The 21,513-nt window shown below is 44.7% G+C and overlaps 1 protein-coding gene across 2 annotated transcripts; it reads right to left on the bottom strand.

Annotated features, from left to right (window-relative positions):
• Positions 1-785: 785 nt before the first annotated feature.
• Positions 786-8,738, bottom strand: LOC148183669 (uncharacterized). 2 transcript variants are annotated; one of them, XM_088060541.1, is made up of 3 exons: positions 8,284-8,738; positions 5,945-6,547; positions 786-2,597 (listed from the first exon to the last, which is right to left on the bottom strand). In XM_088060541.1, the coding sequence occupies exon 3, from the start codon at positions 2,580-2,582 to the stop codon at positions 1,653-1,655; it is 930 nt and encodes a 309-aa protein (XP_087916667.1). In that variant the 5' UTR covers positions 2,583-2,597; positions 5,945-6,547; positions 8,284-8,738; the 3' UTR covers positions 786-1,652. The 2 variants fall into 2 exon arrangements, with proteins under 2 accessions (XP_087916667.1, XP_087916668.1); XM_088060542.1 differs by lacking the exon at positions 8,284-8,738 and having other exon boundaries at positions 5,945-6,994.
• Positions 8,739-21,513: the final 12,775 nt, after the last annotated feature.

Raw genomic sequence — 21,513 nt, 5'->3', positions numbered from 1 at the left:
GCACTTTCTGTCTGTTCTAATGACTTTAAAGCCTACCTATATTTTAGAAAATTGATTCTAGCAGGCAAAATATGTTATTTCAATTCTACCCAGACTCCAATAATGTTTTATTGAAGCTGTTAAAGCAAATGGCAAATTTTAATTTTTAAAATAAGGGAAAACACAGCTTTTCATGAGCCTAACCCTATTTCACTGTTAGCTATGTATGAAAAAAGCAGAAAAAAAACGTTGTAGAAATCATTGCTTGGTCCTCTCATCCTAGCATGGCCCTTTTTGAGGTGTTTTTAAAAATACTGCTGTAAAAGTTAAGCAACTCAAGAGATGAAAACATAAATTAGGGTAAGATACTCATTTAAGGATCAGCAAAACTTCTAATTTACTTGAGAGCACATGATGAGGGAATGAAAAACCAAATCTTAAAGTCAATGTGATGTGAAATGACAGACCAAGTAAATTAAAATGTAATAAATTCCCAATTACACCACTCCAAACAAGCCTTTTGATTTTTCTTCCTTAGGAATTCTGTTGACGCTGCCTGGTCTTCACGGCCTCTCACGCTCTGGCTAGCTCAGGACTCTCTGGCTGTTGGCAACGCCAAGAGTGGGGAACCATGCAAATGCAATTTGCCTCAGCACGGAACCTCCAGAGCTCCAAACAGCCTCTGTTAGTCCCAGTAGGTCGCGGCGAAAGGAGAGAGAGGACTCAGTCTCTTCCAATTTCCCAGGAACGAGTTTTATTGTAAGGGCAAGGGAGGGATGACAAAGGGAAGGGCTGGGACTGCAGGGAAGAGGTCTGAGCCGAGACCCCCAGCACCTCTGTGCGTTGGGTTTTAAAGGCAAGGGGGCGGTGAAAGTATTAACCAATGGGGATACATCAGAGGAGTGGTCGTAGGAGGGGATTACAGTGTTCGGAACCAATGGTAAAGACACGGGGGAGGGACGGCAGCTAGACAATCAATGGGGCTTCGAGGAAGGGATAAAGGGCAGGGAAAGAGCTAGAATAAAGGGTTGGGCTTACGTGGACAGACAGGGGTTGAGGGCAGGATAAGGGTGATGGATGGGGAATTCTCTGGAAATAAGGGATGGGTCTACAGTGGTGGAAAACTGGGAAGAGACCATTCCGGCTAACAGGGGAGCAACTGGGGCAAACTAATTCGAACTTAACAAAGGTAGACAAACCGGCGGCAACATCTCCCCCTTTCTTTTTTAAGAAAAGGAGGAAGATGTGGGGTCTGGGGGAGCAGAGGGTACAGTAAACCATTCGGGAGTGGGAGAGGGTGGAGGAGGAGGATTTAGATTAACACAATTAACTTGCGGTGGGGGGGATAACAGAGAAAGGACGGACCGAGTTAAACATCTTCGTAACATCGCGAACGCGCATAAAACAATAAAAACAACAAAGACAACCCATAATATAGTCCGTATGATTGAAGAGAGCCAGCTGGAGACCCCCCATCCCGAGAAAAGATTGGTGACCCAGTCGCCAGTCTCTTGATGGATCTGATGGATCATGCCCTTCATCTCTGAGATGGCTTTTCGGATGTCTGGGCTCTTCATTGTCAGATTCATGCAGCAAAGCCCCTCGAATTCTCTGCAATCATGGTTATGCAGGAGCAGTAGAAAATCGATGTCCGCTTGATTCTGAAGGGTTGCTCACCTGGTTATTTCCTCGTCTTCGAGGAGGTCGCTCAGCGCAGTTGACGTCAAATTGGCCTGTTTGACTACCCAACACTCAAATTGGCCTAATTCGCCCAGGGCTTGAGCAGCGGCTAACCATGGCAAAAATACCGACACTGCAACCCGTTTTGGTCTACTCCAATGAAAAATTTCAGAGTCACAGTTGGGGTCAAGATCCTCCAGACTGCGCTTCTTAATAACCGAATTATTCTTTAGTTCCCAATTTTCAATTTGGGTCGTGTTGGGGGCAAACAGGGACAACCGGCCCAAAGTACACGGCCCTCCGAGAAGGTGAGAGGGGATGCCAGCCCACGCTCGGTCCCCACAAATCAAGAACATGCCTTTGGGCAACTTAAGGGGGTGAGAACTAAGGGTCGAAGGCATCTTTACCTGGGTGATGTTCCTGCACCAGGTGGTTGCTTGAAACTGTTTGTTATCTTGTATTAACTGAGGATACAGAGTAGGAACTGAAGGGTAGTAACAGAAGTGGATACAATAGGGCGCTGGGGAGGAGTTTAATAAATCAAATTCTTGGGGCTCAGCAGTAGCCCATTCCAGGAAGGCCTGCCAGTCTCTCCAAAGGAGGAGGGGATTCTGGACAGGTCTCTTTACTTTATAGGTTGGGGCAGAGCGGACCACCCGCTGAGCCGGTTTGCCTTTATTAATTTCTTTAACTAATTCTAACAGGGACTCTGGGTACTCAGCTGGTTTTAATGGGATCCCCACCAGGCACGTGGTCATCGGATTTCCTACTGCTCTGGTGGACAGGCATAACTCGTCTCGTTGCAGGGACTTTGCTAACATGACCCAGACATTCTGTTTAGGTTGGGGCACGATCCACACGATGACCTGGGTCACTAACAGCATCAGGATGGTGCTGGTCAGGGTGCTTTTCAGGATTGTCATCCTTCAGATGGCTCTCTGTAACAAAAGAAATAGGCAGTTTACTTAACATAATAGGAAAGTAATACATCAATAGGGATGGGGGGCTCGAGGTTTTCCTCCTCTTCTTCTCCCTCAGGGGTCACGGGGGTGGCCTGCATGGACACGATGCCATCCTCTTGTTCGTCTGGTGGCCTGGTAGGATGTTTCGGGACATAAGGCTTCACCCACTTTTGCGGGATCCACCTTAGCCCCTGGGGCGAGGAGACGCAAGCATAACCTCACCCCCAGGTCACCAGATCGAACGGACCCAGGACCTTTTGGGTCTCTGGGTCTCGTACCAGCACTGGAGGGTGATGTTGAAGCTTGTAGTTGCTGGTGGATTGAAAATGTCGAGCCACTGGAGGGTTGGGGTCACTGTCACTACAATTTAAAAAATTGATGGTAAATAGCGCTTTACATAACCGATCTTGAGGGGTGTAACCTTTCATTGTTTCCCACTGATGTTTCAGGACACGTTTGAGTGACTGGTGGGCTCGCTCCACAATCGCTTGGCCGGTGGGGGAGTGTGGGATGCCTCTCTTGTGTTCAACTCCCCACTCTTGCAGGAATCCCTCCAGTTTCCTGGAGGTGTATGCTGGGCCATTATCAGTTTTAAGCTCCTTGGGGACCCCCAGCACAGAGAAAGCCTGCATGAGGTGTTTGCAGACATGCTCGGCTTTCTCCCCTGTGTGGGCAGAAGCAAAGACGGCACCCGAGAAAGTATCTATGGACAAGTGTACGAACCGCAACCTGCCAAATTCGGGAACATGGGTCACATCCATTTGCCACACCTCACAACTCCCTAGGCCTCGAGGATTAGCTCCTGACCCCAGGGAGGGCATGGAGGTGGTTTGGCAATGTGGGCATGTGGCCACAATGGCTCTGGCTTGATCCCACCGCAGGTGGAATTGGCGAATCAGACCAGGCACATTCTGATGGAACATCTGGTGGCTCAGCTTGGCTTGTTGGAATAAATCAGGGAGCTGAGCCATTGAAACTAGGGCAGCGAGGGAATCAGCCATTTGATTTCCCTCGGCTACCGGGCCGGGGAGATCCGTGTGTGACCTCACATGCATTACGAAAAAGGGTTGCTTTCTGTAGGAAACAGTGTAGATTAGTTTAGAAAGCAACTCAAACAACTTCAGATTTGAGACCTCCTTTAGGGCTGCATGTTCAGCCCTTGCAACTACCCCTGCTACATATGCCGAATCTGTGACCAAATTGAAAGGTTCAGAGAACCTCTCAAAGGCCCTGATGACTGCATCCAACTCAGCGACTTGTGGAGATCCCTCCACATATTTAATATCTGTTTCCCACTGCTGAGTTTTGGGATCTCGCCAAGTTACTACCGACTTGTGAGATGCCCTGGATGCATCAGTGAACACGGTCAAGGCTTTGAGGGGCTTCCTGCTCCGCAATTCTTTTGGAATCACATCAAATTTTGAATTGAAGAATTTATGGGCAGGGGCGTGGACCGAAACTTGTCCCTCATAACTATCTAAAGCAATCTGGAGGGTCTCATTCTCTCGAAGCAACTGATCAAACATTTCCTTTGTCAGCTTATCTGGGGACGCTTTGTCCCGAGACAAGCTAACCGGTACCCGAACACATGCGAAGTCACACCCGGCCATCTCCCGAAGCCGAGCTCGAGCTCTCCCGATAAGCTGAGCCATCAGTTCCTGTGGCCGGGTGACACTCTTGGACCTTTGGTGGCTCAAGAAAACCCACTCTATGATCAAGAGGGGATCCTTGGAGCCTCGGTCCCATTGAAAAATCAACCCACAGAGGTGTGGCATTCTCCCTAGCACTATAAATTCAAATGGCAGGGCTGGTTCATACCGATGCGCTTGTCTCTCTACAAGGGCATCTTGCACTTTCTCCAGGGCTTTCCTTGCTTCTGGGGTCAGGGTCCTGGGAGAACTCAGTTCCTTCTCCCCCTTCAAAAGTATGAAGAGGGGGGCTAGGTCTTCCGCAGTGAGGCCTAGCCAAGGCCTGACCCAGTTCAATGTCCCACACAGTGAGTGGAGGTCTGCTAAGGTTTTCGGATTGCTGTTTATTGCCAATTTTTGAGGCACAACGGTCCTCTCAGCAATCCGCAGACCCAGATACTTCCAGGGCGGCATCCTTTGAACTTTATCCTCCTGGAGTTGAAAGCCTGCAGATGTTAAAACTTTAACCACTCGGTCAAGAGATCGTGTAAGTAGATCGTCATGGGGGGCACACACTAGGACATCATCCATGTAATGGTGGATGATGACCTCCCCCATCTCTTTGTGCACGGGAGACAGCAACGAGGAGACGTACCACTGGCAGATCGTGGGTGAATTTTTCATGCCTTGTGGCAACACTCGCCAGTGGAATCTCCTCACTGGGGCTTCTCGGTTAAGGGTGGGTACCAAGAAGGCAAACCGTGGGGCATCATCAGGGTGTAGGGGAATTTGAAAAAAACAATCTTTTATATAAATTATGGCCAAATTCCAATCTCGGGGGAGCATAGTTGGGGTAGGCATCCCTGGTTGAAGGGGCCCCATGTCAACAATGATTTTATTAATCGCACGAAGGTTGTGGAGGAGTCGCCACTTGTCTTTCCCCGGTTTCCGAATGACAAACACCGGGGAATTCCAAGGGCTGGTGGTCTCTACAATGTTACCCTTTACTAGTTGCTCCTCCACGAGCTCGTTGAGCGCCTTCAATTTGTCTTTTTGGAGCGGCCACTGATCAATCCAGATTGCTTCATTAGTGGTCCAATCGAGTTTCTGGAAGGGGCGCTCCACAGTGGCCACTATTAAAAATCCCGAGGGGTTTTTGGGATTTCAGTCTTCACTCCCCATTGTGACATGAGGTCCCTCCCCCACAAGGGAACCTGGAAATCTGCAATGAATGGGCGTAAGTTCGCCAATTGCCCATCCGGCCCCATAATTTGTACTACGCTTAGAAACTTGAGCCAATTGGGTACCCCCTATACCCTGTACTTTTCCTGCCACGGGTTGCAATTCCCAATGTGACGGCCATCTCCTTTGGGGGATGATCGTCACATCTGCCCCCGTATCAAGCAGACCCTTCAAGTTGACTAATTCTGCACCCTGCTTGATGCTGCAATTTACGATGGGCTTATTTTCACCCACTACTTCTGCCCAGTAGACGTCTGGTGCGTGGTCGTCTACTGGGACTCCCTCAGGGACAGGGGATGTATTGTGCGATAATTTGACCTTTAGGGAGGAAATATGGTGGGTGAATGCAGCGTGCCAAGAGAATGAGATCTTCTGGAACACCCAGGAAGGTGATTGGAGAGATCTCAATCTCTGGGGGTGTGTGTTTAGTGTCCCCGATGGTGATGTACTTACAGACGTGTCTGGTATTTGTCTTCTCTCCCTCCAGTGGATCCACAGCAACTACTGTCCAGTGCTGGGTCTGAAAGAGGATGTCTTTAATAGTAGTTAAATGTCGTGTCCTGTTAATTGGCCATGTCCGGTGCAATGAACCCCCCTCCCCCATGAGACCTGCCCCATTTATCGCTTCACGCGGGGCAGGTTCGGGCTGCTCCCATAGTTTGTTTTTTTTACTGTGTCTATTGTTTTCGCCCCCCGATTGCTCCCTTGGCTAGGGTCCGCTGCCAGGCAATCCCTGGCCATGTGCCCAGGTTGCCCGCAGTGGTAGCATTGTAATGTCCGCGCTGGTGTCTGCAGAAGTGGTTGCATCACGGCTGCAGTGGGTATCTTCTTTGATGGCGGCAGTGGAATGGCTCTGGACATCCCCACCATCGGGACTTTCTTGGCGCAGGCCTCGATGAGGATGTCCAGCGTTGGAGTTGGATAGAGGGGCAGACTGAAGATAACTTGCTTGCAGATGTCATTTGCATTAGCTTTCGCAGCTTCTAACACAAGCTGTTCTTGCAAGTTTGCCCTCTCAACCTGCCTCTGTGCTTGAGCTTGCAACCTGTCAATGAACTTGTTGAAAGGTTCATTAGGGAGCTGATAAATGCTCATTAGGTGTATCTGGGGCCCTTCCTCAGGTAGAGTATTAAATACCTTTTCTGCGGCCTCCATGATTTTAATCAGCACAGGCCGAGGCAGAACCCTGGCCTGCTCCTCTGCTTTGTCCCAATCCCCTTCACCGCACAAGTGCTCTAAAGTCAAAGGGATTCCATCTGCATCTACAGCAGTTTCATTACTGTGCAAGAGACTTGGAAGGATGGTCTCCAATGATCTCTTCCACCCCTGTTTCCACAGCCTGAAATCGGCCGTGGAAAGGAGGCAGGAAAACAATTCTTTCAGATCACTGGGTACCATTTCGTTCGCGGAGAAGGTTGCTTTTAATAGACCTTTAAAATATTCGCTGCCCCTCTCGAACTCCTTCTGTGCTTTGCACAGCTCCCTTTTTGTTTGAAAAGAGAAGGCTTCCCACTCCCGGGACCACCCTCCCCTTCCCCAAAAAGTCACAGGTGCGGCAAGGGGGATATTTACCAGTTCCGGGTTCTGGTTCCCTGGCCCACCCCCCCCCCGCCCCCGACTCTCAAAGCGTGGGAACCGGATGTTGAGGCGTGGGAACCAGAAGGAGGAGCATGGGAACCAGGAGCCGGAAGGGGCGGGACTGGAGGACTCGCTGAGGAGGAGGGCAAGGGGGAGGAGAAATGACTGGCGAAGGTGGGGTTTAGGTGTGTGATGTCACTTGAACATGCCCCCGAAGAGGAGGAAACTCTCGAGGGGAAATGGGAGGAGTTAGGGTAGGGAGAAAGGGAGGAGTTAGGTAGAAAGGGGTTGTTCACAGAGGGACGGAAGGGATTGTGGGAAGAAGGGGCACAAGGGAAGGTCCCAGCCATGTGGTCCCCACCATCTTGTACCCTTCGGGGGCCATTTTGAGGGTCTTGGGTAGGATAGGGAAGCATAGGGGAAAAATAAGAATTGGGGGAAACTGAGGCACAGGGATCTGGGGATAGGAACTGGGAATTAACAGCACAACTTAATGGAGAACTCTGAACCTGGGAAGTATTAAACAGGGATTTCACAACTGGGGAAGTAGGGGAATGGGTAGGTGCTCTGACAGCTTGGCCAGGGTTGTCAGGGCAAGGGTCTTGAAGGAGACGTGGGGAGCCAGGGATCTTATTACCCTTGGGAGAACCCTGCACATTACAGCTCACTCTGCAGGTCTCCCTCAACTCAGGACCAGGGGGAGAGGAACTTGGGGATGGGGAAACTGGGGAGGCTTGTGGTGGCTGTTTCTGCACTTTCTGTTGCTCAATTATTGTCGACCGAATTAAAATAAAAAGCGTCACAAATTTAGAAACGGATTTGTCCCCCTCATTTACTAATTCGGTCAATTTCACTCCAACTGAATTCCAAAAATCTACTGAATTAATTTTATCAGGGGTAATATCAGGAAAGTGCAGGATCATCCAGTTCACAAACCTTTTAACCCTCCCTCTAGAAAACTACCTTTTCCCCCCCTCAAGGGTTTCCACAACTTGGTAAAAAACTCTCTTCTGCTGAGCTGACAAATGTGCCCCCATTTTTCACCCCCCGGCTCAGCAGTCCCACCACCCCCTGGCAGCAAAAGGATAACGTAAAGAACTAAAAATAAGGGTCAGGACCGGGTTAAAACACACTTTCCCTCCCCGAGGGAGTCACAACAACACACACAGGGGGACACACACACTCCCCCTCTTCCCCCACTGGGGAATACTCACCCAAATCCTGACAGGAGCTGCAGGGGATGTCCACGACCTCAAGGTGATCCTCTGCACGCACGAGGACTGCCGCCTTGACCCCCGGGAGCGCCACCTGACAAAAATGGGTCTGCTCTGCACCAGGGTAGCTGCCGCCCACAGTCTTTTGTAAATCCACACAAGGAAACGACCTTTCCGGGGGTCTCCTCACGATGGGGAGGCCCCACGTTGGGCGCCAGCTGACGCTGCCTGGTCTTCACGGCCTCTCACGCTCTGGCTAGCTCAGGACTCTCTGGCCGTTGGCAACGCCAAGAGTGGGGAACCATGCAAATGCAATTTGCCTCAGCACGGAACCTCCAGAGCTCCAAACAGTTAGCCTCTGTTAGTCCCAGTAGGTCGCGGCGAAAGGAGAGAGAGGACTCAGTCTCTTCCAATTTCCCAGGAACGAGTTTTATTGTAAGGGCAAGGGAGGAATGACAAAGGGAAGGGCTGGGACTGCAGGGAAGAGGTCTGAGCCGAGACCCCCAGCACCTCTGTGCGTCGGGTTTTAAAGGCAAGGGGGCGGTGAAAGTATTAACCAATGGGGATACATCAGAGGAGTGGTCGTAGGAGGGGATTACAGTGTTCGGAACCAATGGTAAAGACACGGGGGAGGGACGGCAGCTAGACAATCAATGGGGCTTCGAGGAAGGGATAAAGGGCAGGGAAAGAGCTAGAATAAAGGGTTGGGCTTACGTGGACAGACAGGGGTTGAGGGCAGGATAAGGGTGATGGATGGGGAATTCTCTGGAAATAAGGGATGGGTCTACAGTGGTGGAAAACTGGGAAGAGACCATTCCGGCTAACAGGGGAGCAACTGGGGCAAACTAATTCAAACTTAACAAAGGTAGACAAACCGGCGGCAACATTCTGTTGCTCTGGTGACATGAGGAACATCTGTAGTTGTTCCATGAGATGTGTTTGTCCTATCTCAGATCCTATCCTTAGCCTTTTTCCAGGTTTTTTTTTTTTTTTCCTTGAAGATTGAATAAACTGGGATTGCTTAACACAGATGGATTTGGGAAAAAAAATAAATAAAAGCACATAAGTTGGTACAAAAAGGAAAGGAATGGTTCAATGTGAATACACGAATAATGGTGAACTAGGAGACATTCTGGGAACTGGACAGCTCTCTCTAAGCTAAAGCTATATAAAAATAATCACTTTGTGTGTTCCCTTCTGGCCCAAAATCTGCCTCCCAAGTTTTATTTCAGTCATTCTTTTCACACAGAACTTTCACTAAAATGTGACATCCTGAAATACCTTTAGCATGACACACCCACAGCAGTCAGGAGCTGCACTTGTTTACAGATTATTGCAGCACTGATGCTTTGAATGGAAATTCCTGTGTCCACTTAGGAATTGTTCTGGATAAAAGTCCAGTGATTTATTATCTAGAGCTACAAGTTTCTTAAAAAAGTCTCCATTCAGAAACATCCTTTTTTCATGGCACTTCATACTAAGCCAGATGAGTGACTCGAATTGCAGATGTTTTCTACCTTTCAGCTCAGAGAGCTGAATTCTTTCTCAGTTCTGAAAAGTCAAACATCCAGGATAAAGCCATGGAATTATCTGCATTGTCCCTGGCATTACCTGGGTTGCAAATACAATATAGAAATATAATAATAATATAGAAAAGCAGCTGCCCTCTGAACTCATTCAAACTGGAGAAACCTGGCCATGACTGAATTTATGCAGAGCTCTGGGATATTATTTTTAAAATGAGCAGGAGGAGGCTTTTCAAATTATTGTTTTCCTTCTGCAAATAATTTCTCTTCCTTGTTACACCCTTTCCTCAGCTGGAATAGGAGTTAGAGTCCAGTTACTTATCTGGCAGCTTTTGTCTGATGTTGTTACAGTCATAATAAAGCACTCCCAATGTACACACCGAATGTGCTCTGATTTAATTCTATGCAAACATTTTCCAGAAAAAGCACTGACTTTTTCCTGTTCTCTCTCAGTATTTTAGAGTTCACTGTCCAGAGAGCCTGCAGGGTCTTCTCTACCTTCAACATGTTGTTCCTCAGGGAATAGGGAACTACTGGTGGCTGTCCCTGAGGAATCCAAGTTTTGTACATAATCCTGTTGTTATAACACTAAATTGCTTATTGCAACACTAAATTACTAATTTTAGCACTAAATGGCAAATTGTCAAATGTTTAAAGCATAATGAGATTCATCTCCCCTTGATTTTCAAAGTCAAATTTATTTCTTCCCCAAATCTTCCTTCTACTTTAACCTAAATTACCTGGCTTAGCTGGCTTAGAAAAATTCAGAATTAAGCTGCTTTTAAATTTCATTGTGGACCAGCTTTCTAAATCAGAGTGAAAACTTGTTTTTGTTTTCCATATAGATATAATACACGTGGGATTAGAACTGAGCCATCTGTCCCAGTGCTCCAGAGCTTGACATCAGTGTTCTGAATTCTGCCTTGGAATGTAAAGATCCTGGAATGAAGGAAGGCTCAGGAAGAAGGCTCAGGGAAAGTTTTCAGTACAACTTGGAGGCTTTTCTATAGTGAGACACAGAAGGAAGCCACCAGATGTTCGGGTGTTCTTGTGACAGGCCATAAAACGAGCAGGTGTTAAGAGCAGGGTGAAAAGGCAGGAACTCGAAATTAATTCTGCACCACTTTACTCCCAGAGACACCTGCAATTAAACAAAAGGTGGAACCACCATCAGTCCCAGAAAAAGCAGAGCTGCAATGCACTCAGTTTATTTGTAATACTTGTTCAAACAAAAAGCTTGAGGGGAACACTCAAGAGTAGAACCCCTGCAGAGGAATGTTCAGCTTTAGGAGTCTGGCTACAAGTCTGCCAGAATTTGAGGTGATTTTCCATCAGTCTCTTTGTTTCAAAGGCTCTACAAATCCCTTTCAGAAAACTTCTCCCTAAGGCTTTGTTTTCTAATAATCAGTATTTAACATATGGAACCATTCAGTCTCAAGAAGTGTGTTCTAAACAACATCCTCTCAGGGTAAATACAACCATCAACAAAAATTTTTCTCTCAAATTATCCAGCTAAAAAGCATTTAATTTTAAATGCCAAATATTGCAAGGAAAACTCGAGCATTTTCTAAAATAATTAATCTATTGGGTCATATTTCATTTGTCAGGATCAGATAAATCTCCTGCCAAATACAGAAAATCACCTCCCTAGTGTGTGTCTGCTTTTATTCCAGGATCAGAGTTGTTTCTACATAGAATAATTATTCCTGTCTGTTAATTAGGGATGTGTTCTACACCACACAACTGTAGAAACCTAAAGCTAGAGCTGGTTTCAGCCCTAGATGAAGCAAAAGAAATCAGGAAGCTGGATGATTAAACAGAAGATCTTCAGCCCAAAATCATAAAAAAGAGCAGTTCTCCTGTACATGGCACTAGAAAAAGACAAACTAAGATTCAGCTGAGTGTTTTAGGAAGATGGAGAAACGTTGCAGCTGCCTTCCCTGGAATATCCACTGCCAGGTAATCCAGGTGGTGCTGGGCTGGGCTGAACTGCTGACAAGATCCCTGGAAAATAATTATCATTAAGCAAAAGTAAGGAAAGAAATTTTTCTAAGTAATTTTTATTTTTAATAGATTCACATAGTGTGTATTCACATAAGTGTGAATTATTGAGGGTGAAACTGCTGCTCATCCAGCACATCAGGATAAAAGGTAATGATCAATTTAAATGGAAGTGTGACTGTGAAAACACCAGTGCTTAACTGTGACTATGGCTCTGAGAAAAGTGAAGTATAAGTCAATCTGAAGTATTTCTCTACTCAGAAAGCCTTCAGATGTGTCTGTGATGTTCTTCTCCTTGAATGAGAGATAATTGTATCCTGGGAGTGGTCCAGGACAGGTTGGATGAGGCTTGGAACAAGCTGAGACAGTGGAAGGTGTCCCTGCCCATGACAGGGGATGGACTTTAAGAGCCCTTCCAGCCCAAATCATTCCATGATTCTCTGATCCTGTAAAATCTACCAAAACTTATTTTCCTTTTTTTAAAAAAAAAATAAAAATTGAAAAGTAACTGACCAGCAGACAAAATTTATTAAAAATTAAATCTTAAAATCAAGAGATCAACCCTATGGCACCTCTGTGGCTGGCTCCTCTGCCTTCATGAGACCTTCTGGTTTGAGCAGCACAGTCGTGGGGCATGAAACAATTCACTGGATTCAGTCACAGGAAGTGCAACAGCATTGAACCCAGAAACTGCTCCCTGCAGTCAAAAAAGGTGATGGAGTCTCATTAAACACAGAGAATTTCTCTGTCCATTTTCAAGTTCTGCGTGGCACCAGAAGCACAGATTCTACCAAAGTGTTTAAGTATCTCCTCACTCAGCTCAGCACACCACTGCATATTCCAGACTGCTTTACCACCAATGCAGGACAAAAAGTCCCAGGGAAAGGGAAATGTCAGCAAGGATAAAAATGTTCAATTTATGGACAGCCAAAGTAATACCTTAGAAATAACCTGCCAGAAATAATTAAGGTATTGGTTTTAATAATGCGGAATAAGGACAACAGTAGATTTATCTCATCTGTTAAAACAGGGTCCACTGTAAATCCATCAGGGGGTTTAATCAGACAATGAGATGCTCTGGGAAGTCTCCTGAGCTCTGCTCTGCCTTGTATAAGCACATTTCAGTAATTGTTTCCAGTGCCCTTTGTACTGCCTAAATGAATGATGAATAGTTATTAAAAGCTCGGCTCAGAAGGGTTATTTATGCGACATATTTCACAAAATGCATGTTTAATTAAAAATCAGCAGTGCAATTATGAGCATCATAAAGGAAATAACAAAAGCAATATTAAACTGTTAATTAGGAGTTTTTTCCCTTCAAAATGAAGTCAAGGCACTCCATGTGCATACATGAAATCCCTCATTGAAGTTATTTTACTTACTTCTGTTGGTATTAGCAAAAATATTAATCAAAATGTGGAAGAAAAGCAGCTTTCACTGAACAGTGCTTTTGGGATTAAAGACTTTTAGTCAAAGAATCAGCTAATTTCTCTCTAACTTGATTTCACGTCTTATACCTGCTCTTTCCAGGTAGCAGGTAATCTTAGAATCAGGGAAGCACTGGATGGTTTGGGTTGGGAGGGACCTTAAAGCCATCCAGGGACACCTTTCACTATCCCAGGTTGCTCCAAGCCCCATCCAACCTTGGATGGCCTTGGACACTTCCAGGGATCCAGGAGCAGCCTCAGCTTCTCTGGGCACACTCTTGACTTCCCATTTCTATCTCTCTGTTGTGAAATCATTCATCATCTCTCCTTATGAGCTAGAAGAATCATTCTGAAATAGCTTTCCATACAATGAATATTTCTCAGGTTCATTGGCCTCCAAAAGCAAATCAAGAAGTACTAAAAATGGATTTAAAAATCGGAAGATTCAGATAAACACACCATAATTGATCAAGCAACAATTTTCATATCTAGTTGCGCTTTCTGTCCATAATTCATTAGGTGGTTGGAGCTCACCAACTGCGCAGCTTCCAGTTATGATGAGAACTGTGAGTTTTTGTGTCATTACATATCTTTAAATTCCATTTACTTTATATGCTGTGCTTATTCACCCATCACAATGATTCTGCAACCTAAATATTAAAAAGGAAAACAAGAAACCCCCTTATTTTTGCAATCAGGTTAAACATTTCTCACAAAGACACACCTGTTCAAGTATTCATTCAGAGCTGATAAGCTTCATGCATTTTTGAAGAGCCATTTTCTGCACCAGTCACCAGCAACATCCCACTGTTAATGCAACAGTGATATCCCTACACAAAGCACACATCAATCAGCACAAAGAATGGATTTCTGTAGATAAAAATACAAACAAGAGTCTATAGGAATCTGCCACTGGGCTGCAGGCTGATGTTACCCAAGTCACAAAAAAAACCCCCAACATATTAAAGCCTCAGAAAAAAATACTGTTGGCTGAAGATAGGCCTGGGCAGGTAATGACAGTGGCTCCTCATGGAGGAGTTTTGATTCCCATTAATAGGGCTATGGATTAAAGCCACAATAATAACTGGCAGTGCTTTAATAAGAAGTTACAACTTCTTATTAAAGAGATTCATATCAGCTACAAATCACTGTGAAGCGAGGGTTTAAATTCACCATGCCAGGTTTAAACTTTAAAAACCTAGACCAAACCTTTATTAGTTCATTAATTAACACCACAATGCATGCTAACATTGAGTTCTTAATGAACATCCCTCCAAACAAAGAAATGTCCATTTTTAACCCTCATATTCTGCCTTGGTCACATGTTTACAGCACTATTAATGTTGTATAATTAGCAGTGATGCCTATCCCCTTTGTTGGGTCTTGGTTGTGGCCATGAAGGCGATCAGAGATGTTGGAAGAGAAATGGTTTGTATTGTCTTTCACTCCATCCCTCCTCCTTATGCTGATTTTCCCTCTTTCCAGAGGAGGTCTTGCCTCTGGATATTTTTTACTTTGGGTTTGGTTCTCTAAGCCATTGCTGTCACCCAAGAAATCCTGCTCTGTCACCCCTAGCACTTCTACCTTCCAACTTTTTATCATTCAGATGAAGTTGGCCCTTACTTTTGTTCACTCTGAGGGGTTTTAGCTGGGAAATTCTTCTGGGTTTATGGAAAGGCTTTTTAAGGGATTTAGGTTAAGGTTACAGTTTTAGAGAGAGCAAGAAGAAGCCCAGAGCTTCAGCTGGACTTACCCAGATTTATTGTCACAGAGTCATCCCTGCAGGATTTCTCTCTCTGGTCAATGATTTGGGGTCTAATCTGAGTAGTAAAGTGAAGTTTGTGGACGGGAAATAAATGTACAGATGCACCAGAGATGGTCTTTAGAGGTGTTGCAAAGGGAGGGTCAGGTTATGAATTCTCCCAATAATTTTTATATCTGGACAACAGCTGAGGAATCTTTCCTTAGTTTTAAAGCTTAGGTAAGGGGCTGTTTTGAGAGCAAGAAAAATGCAGAGCTCAGGTCACGCCAGGACTGTTCAGGCTGCCAGAGGCAGATAGAAACAGAAACAAAAACTCCCCTGAGAAACATTTCATCCAGGCTGTGGCTGAGATCTCTGGCAAAGGCTTAGGCAAGAGCTGGTGTGAGGCTTAAGGATGGGCTTATGGATCAGCTTGAGGGGACAAAGCCCTTAAGCTTCAGATGAAGCAGAATTGGAAGAGGAAAATCTGGGAACTTGTAAACTGCAAAAAGAATATTCCCTGAGAAGTTATTCCTTTGGGCAATGACTTGAGAGCCTTGTCTAAAGCTCAGCTGTGTGTCAGGGTCAAGAGGAAAGAAAAGTCTTCAGCTCCAGTCCCAGTGTGTCTGCAGGAGGGAACCTGGCAAGATCCCTCCTGTTTCTCCTTCCAAAGAAGGCAATAATAACAAAATTGTGTATGCCGAGCTCATTCTTCTCAAAGTAAAGAATTCTCTTCTCTGCCACTCCTGATGAACTTAAGACAGGGAAGCTCTCTCAGAAATGGGCTGTATGCTCCTTTGCTATATATAATGACAAAACACATTTAAAATCTGAGGCACGGGGAGGAATCCACGCTCCTGCACCATGGGATAAAAGAATAATGTACTTGTGAGATGGACAGCAGCAGTTCTGCACTCTCACTGCATTATTCCAGAGGTGCTCTGCTACACATCAATATTTGGAAGTGATAAATTCAACTAATCTTTTTTAAAAAATGTACAGAAAGCTTCAGCAGGACTTCAAGCTATGAAATATATATAGAACATACGAAAAAAAGGAGTCTAAGTGCCTCCGCCCATCTGCCATGAAGTTTGCCTCTGTTTTGCACTGAAGGGGTACAGATACCTGTGCCACACTGACTGGAAAATGAGGGGAAACTTATTCCCTCTGGAAAGAAGGAGGCTTTCCAGTGACTTCAATTTTGCTGATTGAATTAGTCATAGTCTGTCTGTATTTGCAATAGTTTCTTTCTTAACAAGAAACTTTCTGCCTTTCCAATAAATGATACATTTGAGAGATTCCTTTGCTAATAACTGCATCTTTCACATTTGGGAGAAAATGGCACAATTATTTGGTAACTAAAGGTAATTTACTTTGTAATTTAGCTTTTTTTCCTGTGTGATTCAAACTGTATAATAGCTCCTAAAATGAATCAGATTCATAAATACTGCACAAATATATCTGCAATGAGTCTTACTCTTTATGTGTAAATAAGGGAGGTAGAAAAACAGAGAGATTACCTGACTTGCTTAAGGAGATGAAAATAATAAATGTGGTGGGAAAATAGGAGATGAATCCCAAGTCAGGTTGATTCATTAGGTTACATTTTTATTTGCCAAAAAAATTAACTTTCTCTGTCACCAAAGAAAGATCAACAGCAAGACTTCAGTGATGGACACCAAAAATATTTACAAGTGGACAGCAATTTGAGAGTCCAGATGATTTTTTAGTCCTCTGTGTTTAATTAAGGAGCAAGAAAACTGTTGTTAGACAGCTTAGGGAAAAATCATCTTTGGTCAAGCAATGAAAAGAGTCCTTGAAGACATCCAAGCAATTCTTACAAATCTTTAAATTTTTTTTTTTTTTTCCCTACTGTGAACCTGAGACAAGAGAGATATCCAAATTTCAGCTCAAGCATAAGAGGTTGTTCTGTCATGAGTCTGATGCAACTTGCAGCAAATAATTTTATATTTCTTTCTCAGTATTTTGGAACAAATATTTTGGTTTGAAACTCTGCCCTACACATCTCTGTCCTGGATGTCCATTGAAAGAAAAAGATTGTCAGAAGAAGGTGTTTATCAAAGTGCTGAAAATTGGGAGCAGCTAGATAAAAATGTTCTAACTTTTTCCATTATATCATCCCTGACACATTAAAAAATTAGCTCCTTGAGGAAGAATATGATCATCTTGAGTAAAACCTGATGTTCCTTTGTTTCATTAACCATTATTATTTTAATTAAACCAGACTTTGAATGAAAGTTCATATCTCAATACCCACTTGAAGCCACTGACTGACATTTTGTGTTTCATACAAACTCAACCCCTCTCCCCATGAATTTTGCTCATGTGCTGCTCACTCACCCATGAACAGAATTCCTGATATGCTCTTCCAAGGTTAATAACAACTTATGGACCATGGTACACATACAGGAAAATTATGTGAGTCAGTGTTTTTTGAGCAGTCTCTTCAGGTTGTTTTCATTTGAATTTGCAGCTTTAAGAATTGCATTTTTATGCTGTTTTATGTCTTTGATGTGCCTTGTTTTATGTCTTATATTATGATGTTATTGTGTCTTTGCCACGGAAGGAATTAAAAAACAGTGGTAGAAATTAGGATTTCCTTTCTAGGATTTCCTTTCACTCTGTGTAATTATTAGAGAAGATTTTACTAATGCAATGCAAAACAAGGCTCCACTTTGGTCTCTGATATTTGCTGAACACCAGGTATGTATGGCTCTTGCAACAACTGGTACTGCTATGGAGAGACATAATGAAAACCAATTTTAGTAATCTTTCTCACTTAAAATTTCACTGACTTGGCAGCACTTCTTCCTTTCTGTCCACACCCTTTAGAATCACAGAATGAATTATCATGAAGGTTGGAAAAGACCTCTGAGACCACCAAGTCCAGCCAGCACCATGTTCCAGGTGTCACATTCACAGGTTTTTGGAGCACATTCCAGGGTTGGCAACTTCCCTGGGCAGCCCCTTCCAAGGAATGTCAGAAGAGAGCCTTTGTGATATAGTTCCTGCCTTATGCAGACACCATGAGCTGCAGAATCCTCAAGAGGAACTCAGGTAGAGATTAACAACTGGCATCTGCAAAGTTCTCCTGTATTAAGTGGACTCCAGAGTTCTGCAGGCCAGTATTTATATGGGACCTCCAACACAGGAAGGATCTGGAGTTGCTGGAGCCAGAGCAGAGGAGGTACCAGGATCAGAGGGATGAAGCAGCTCTGCTGGGAGGAAAGGCTGGGAGAGTTGGGATTGTTCACCTGAAGAAATTTTGGGGTGACTTCGTTGTGGCCTTGCAGTGCCTGAAGAAGCTGACAAAGAAGATGCAGAGAGGAGAGACAGTTTACAAGGCATGGAGAGACAGGACAAGGGGGAATGGCTTCCCACTGTCAGAGGACAGGGTTAGATGGGATATTGGGAAGGAATTGTTCCCTGTGAGGGTGAGGAAGCCCTGGCACAGGGTGCCCAGAGAAGCTGTGGCTGCCCCTGGATCCCTGGAAGTGTCCAGGGCCAGGTTGGACAGGGCTTGGAGCAACCTGGGATAGTGGAAGGTGTCCCTGCCCCTGGCAGCATGGGGTGGCACTGGGTGGACTTTGAGGTCCCTCCAAACCCAGGCCATTCCATGATTCTCCCTCTGGAAGGATGAGGATGTGCCAGTTCTCCCTTGTGCTGCACTGCTATTCCCATTACAAGTCTGACACCTGATCCAGAACTTTCTTATTGGGTTATTTGGCTGTAATAGAGTCAAAACTTGGAGACCAGAAAAAACAAAACTCTCTGGAAGATGAATGGCAGGAAGAAGCTGAAGCAGATTATGGAAGATATGCTGGCTAATAAAATGGTTTAATAGCCTATTACTGCACCTTAAACTCCATGTTTTGGCAGCTGATTACTTGCTGGTGAGTTATTTCTAGGTGAGTTTGCCATTTGCAGAATTAGGGTGTGCAAGTGACCCTTGCAGGGCCCTGCACTGCTGGCCCAAACACTGATTCAAGAATATTTCAGTAAAACAAGTTCTGATGTTGCTTGCTGCACAGCAATAACTGTGCTCTCAGTGTGCTCTAAGTCAAACAAACTGCTCTGGAGGAATCACAGAGGAGACAATATTTTGAGAGATAAGCTATAGGGAAAGAAAAATTTCAATAGAATTCAGTTTTTGTTCCCTGCCTGGATCTCCTGCCATCTCATAATTTCCCATCTAATAAAGATAAAATAAGTTTATAAGGGTTGAAGCAGGAAACTTGTGTAGGTATCTTAATTTTATGGCAATGGCATTAAAAGAGAAATTAAAAGTGAAAATCTAACATTTAAGCAGGTGTTTTAAAGGGGTAAGTGGTGTATTTTCCTTTCTAATTTCACCAGCAGTCAATTATTTAACCATCAGTGTTGCACAGAACTATCATTTGAAAATTTGTAGAAAGATTGGTCCTAAGCTTGAATTATGTGTAGTCATGAGAATAATTGTTAGCACAATATTAAAATAAAAAGAAGCATATAAATTAAAAAAAAAAGTATAGAAATAGGGAGGGAATTATATTTTTATGTTTAAAATCTTAATTTACCCTATGTAATGAATATCTACATAAATATAAAATCACAGGCTGGTTTGGGTTGGAAAAGAACTTGAAAATCATCGTGTCCCATCCTCTGCGATGGGCAGGGACACCTTCGGCTATCTCAGGTTGCTCCAAGCCCATCCAACTGGAATATGGAGATATAAATTAAAATACACAGATCTATAGCTCACCTGAGCATTCAGACACCAATTCTATGAGATCCTAGAGGTTGTGTTTTTTCTCCATTTCCTTCTTATTTCAACAAATGTTATTCACCTGCAAAATTCCCCCTAGAATGAAGATGTTGATTCTCCATGAAATCCATTTTCTATTCCACAGGAGGCTGTTTATAATTCCTTTCTTTATAATCAGCTAATCATACCCAAATCTGTTACCTCACAAAGAATCTCTGAGCCCATTAGAGGAGATAATTCCGGAACAGACAGGAATAATCAATAGGGTGTTCAAGTATTCCTTCTTTTGTTTGCCAGACAGTATTATTATGGAAATTATTCTGAAAACATCAGCCAGGCTGAGGAGTTCTCTGTTCTATTCACAGTAATTTGTCACATCAAAAAAGGCTCCTGAGTGGCTTTAGAGGGTGCCAAGTCCAGCAGTTCCAGGGAGTTACAATCCTGCTGAGACTCCCAACTCCCAGTTCAGCTGATCCCCACTCCCAGTAGGCTCCCACACACACCCACAGGGTAAATGTGGGCATGACCAGACACACAAGTCCCACAAGTCCCTTCAGGCAGAAAGTGATGCCTTTACCAGCCCCAGTCACCACCCAGCTTTTAGCCACCTACCATTGATCCAGCAACACTTTATCCCCCCAAATACCCTGCAGAATCTTGTCCAGGATTCCCTGTTCTTGATGGATCCACACCACTGGTTTCCTGTGGTCCCATTCCAGATGCTGGCTGTCAGACTTGTTGGCTGACTCATCTTAAGTTTTCCAGCTCACCCCAGCTCACTCCCCACAGCAACCCAGATGGCAGAGGGAGGGATGAGCGAGGATAGGTTAGGATATAGGATACAGGGTTTAGCAAGAGAAGCAGATTCTCCTGCAACCTCCTCACCCTCAGATCATCCCTTGGAACCCCTCATTCCTCTCTTTTCCCACCTTTGGTACTGCAAGACCACGTTGGCCCCTCCCTTTCCTCACCTTAAGTCCATTTTCTGAGAATCCCAGAATCCCAGACTGGTTTGTATCAGATGGGGCCTTACAGCTTATCCAGTTCCACTTCCAGCCATGGGCAGGGACACCTTCCACTAGCCCAGGCTTCTCCAAGCCCCATCCAACCTGGCCTTGGACACTTCCAAGGACCCAGGGGCATCCATATATCCCATATAAAGCCCCATTCACCTCCAAACCTCACAGTGAGTTTTACACACTGCCCAAACATTCTTCCCTCGTACCTCAGGTATTCCATGAAAAGCCCCAGGACCTGAAGCTGACACCTCACTTCAGATTTCAGATCTCCTGTTTCTTCTGTGAGGAATCCTTCTCCTTGGATGGGTTAATCCAGCCCTTTTTTGGCAGTGGATCAGTTGGGGATAGCTTGTTTCCACTGGGGCCCAGCATAACCCCACTCATCCTTGTTCCTCTGATATTCCTGGTCTCCAATCCCATCCCATCCCATCCCATCCAAGTGCTCCTTAAGACAGGCTGGTCTTTCTCTTTAATCTTGAGAGCTTTTTAAAGCAATCTCTGCCATGTTCATTTAGCAAAGAGTAGCTGCTAAAAGAGCTTGGCTTCTCTTAGTCCTGGGCAGAGCCACAGTCCAGGGCAGCAGAGAATTCCAGGAGTCCAAATCTGAGAAACAAATGGTGTTTTGCCATCAATGCAACATGGAAGATGAAACACTGGGAACAAAGTGAAATTTGCTTTATGCATAATGGGACCAATCCCTGTAGTTTGTAAAGATATATAGAATCTTTTATATCAATAGAAATTAAGGGGG

This window comes from Pseudopodoces humilis, chromosome 10 (genome assembly GCF_049639895.1).
Source record: "Pseudopodoces humilis isolate 2021_Gansu_Grassland_sample_001 chromosome 10, ASM4963989v1, whole genome shotgun sequence".
NCBI lineage: Eukaryota > Metazoa > Chordata > Aves > Passeriformes > Paridae > Pseudopodoces > Pseudopodoces humilis.
This window is presented reverse-complemented; position numbering and strand designations above follow the sequence as displayed.

Excerpts from the sequence above, each read along its gene's own strand:
- LOC148183669 (XM_088060541.1), bottom strand. The coding sequence starts at position 2,582 with ATGACAATCCTGAAAAGCACCCTGACCAGCACCATCCTGATGCTGTTA.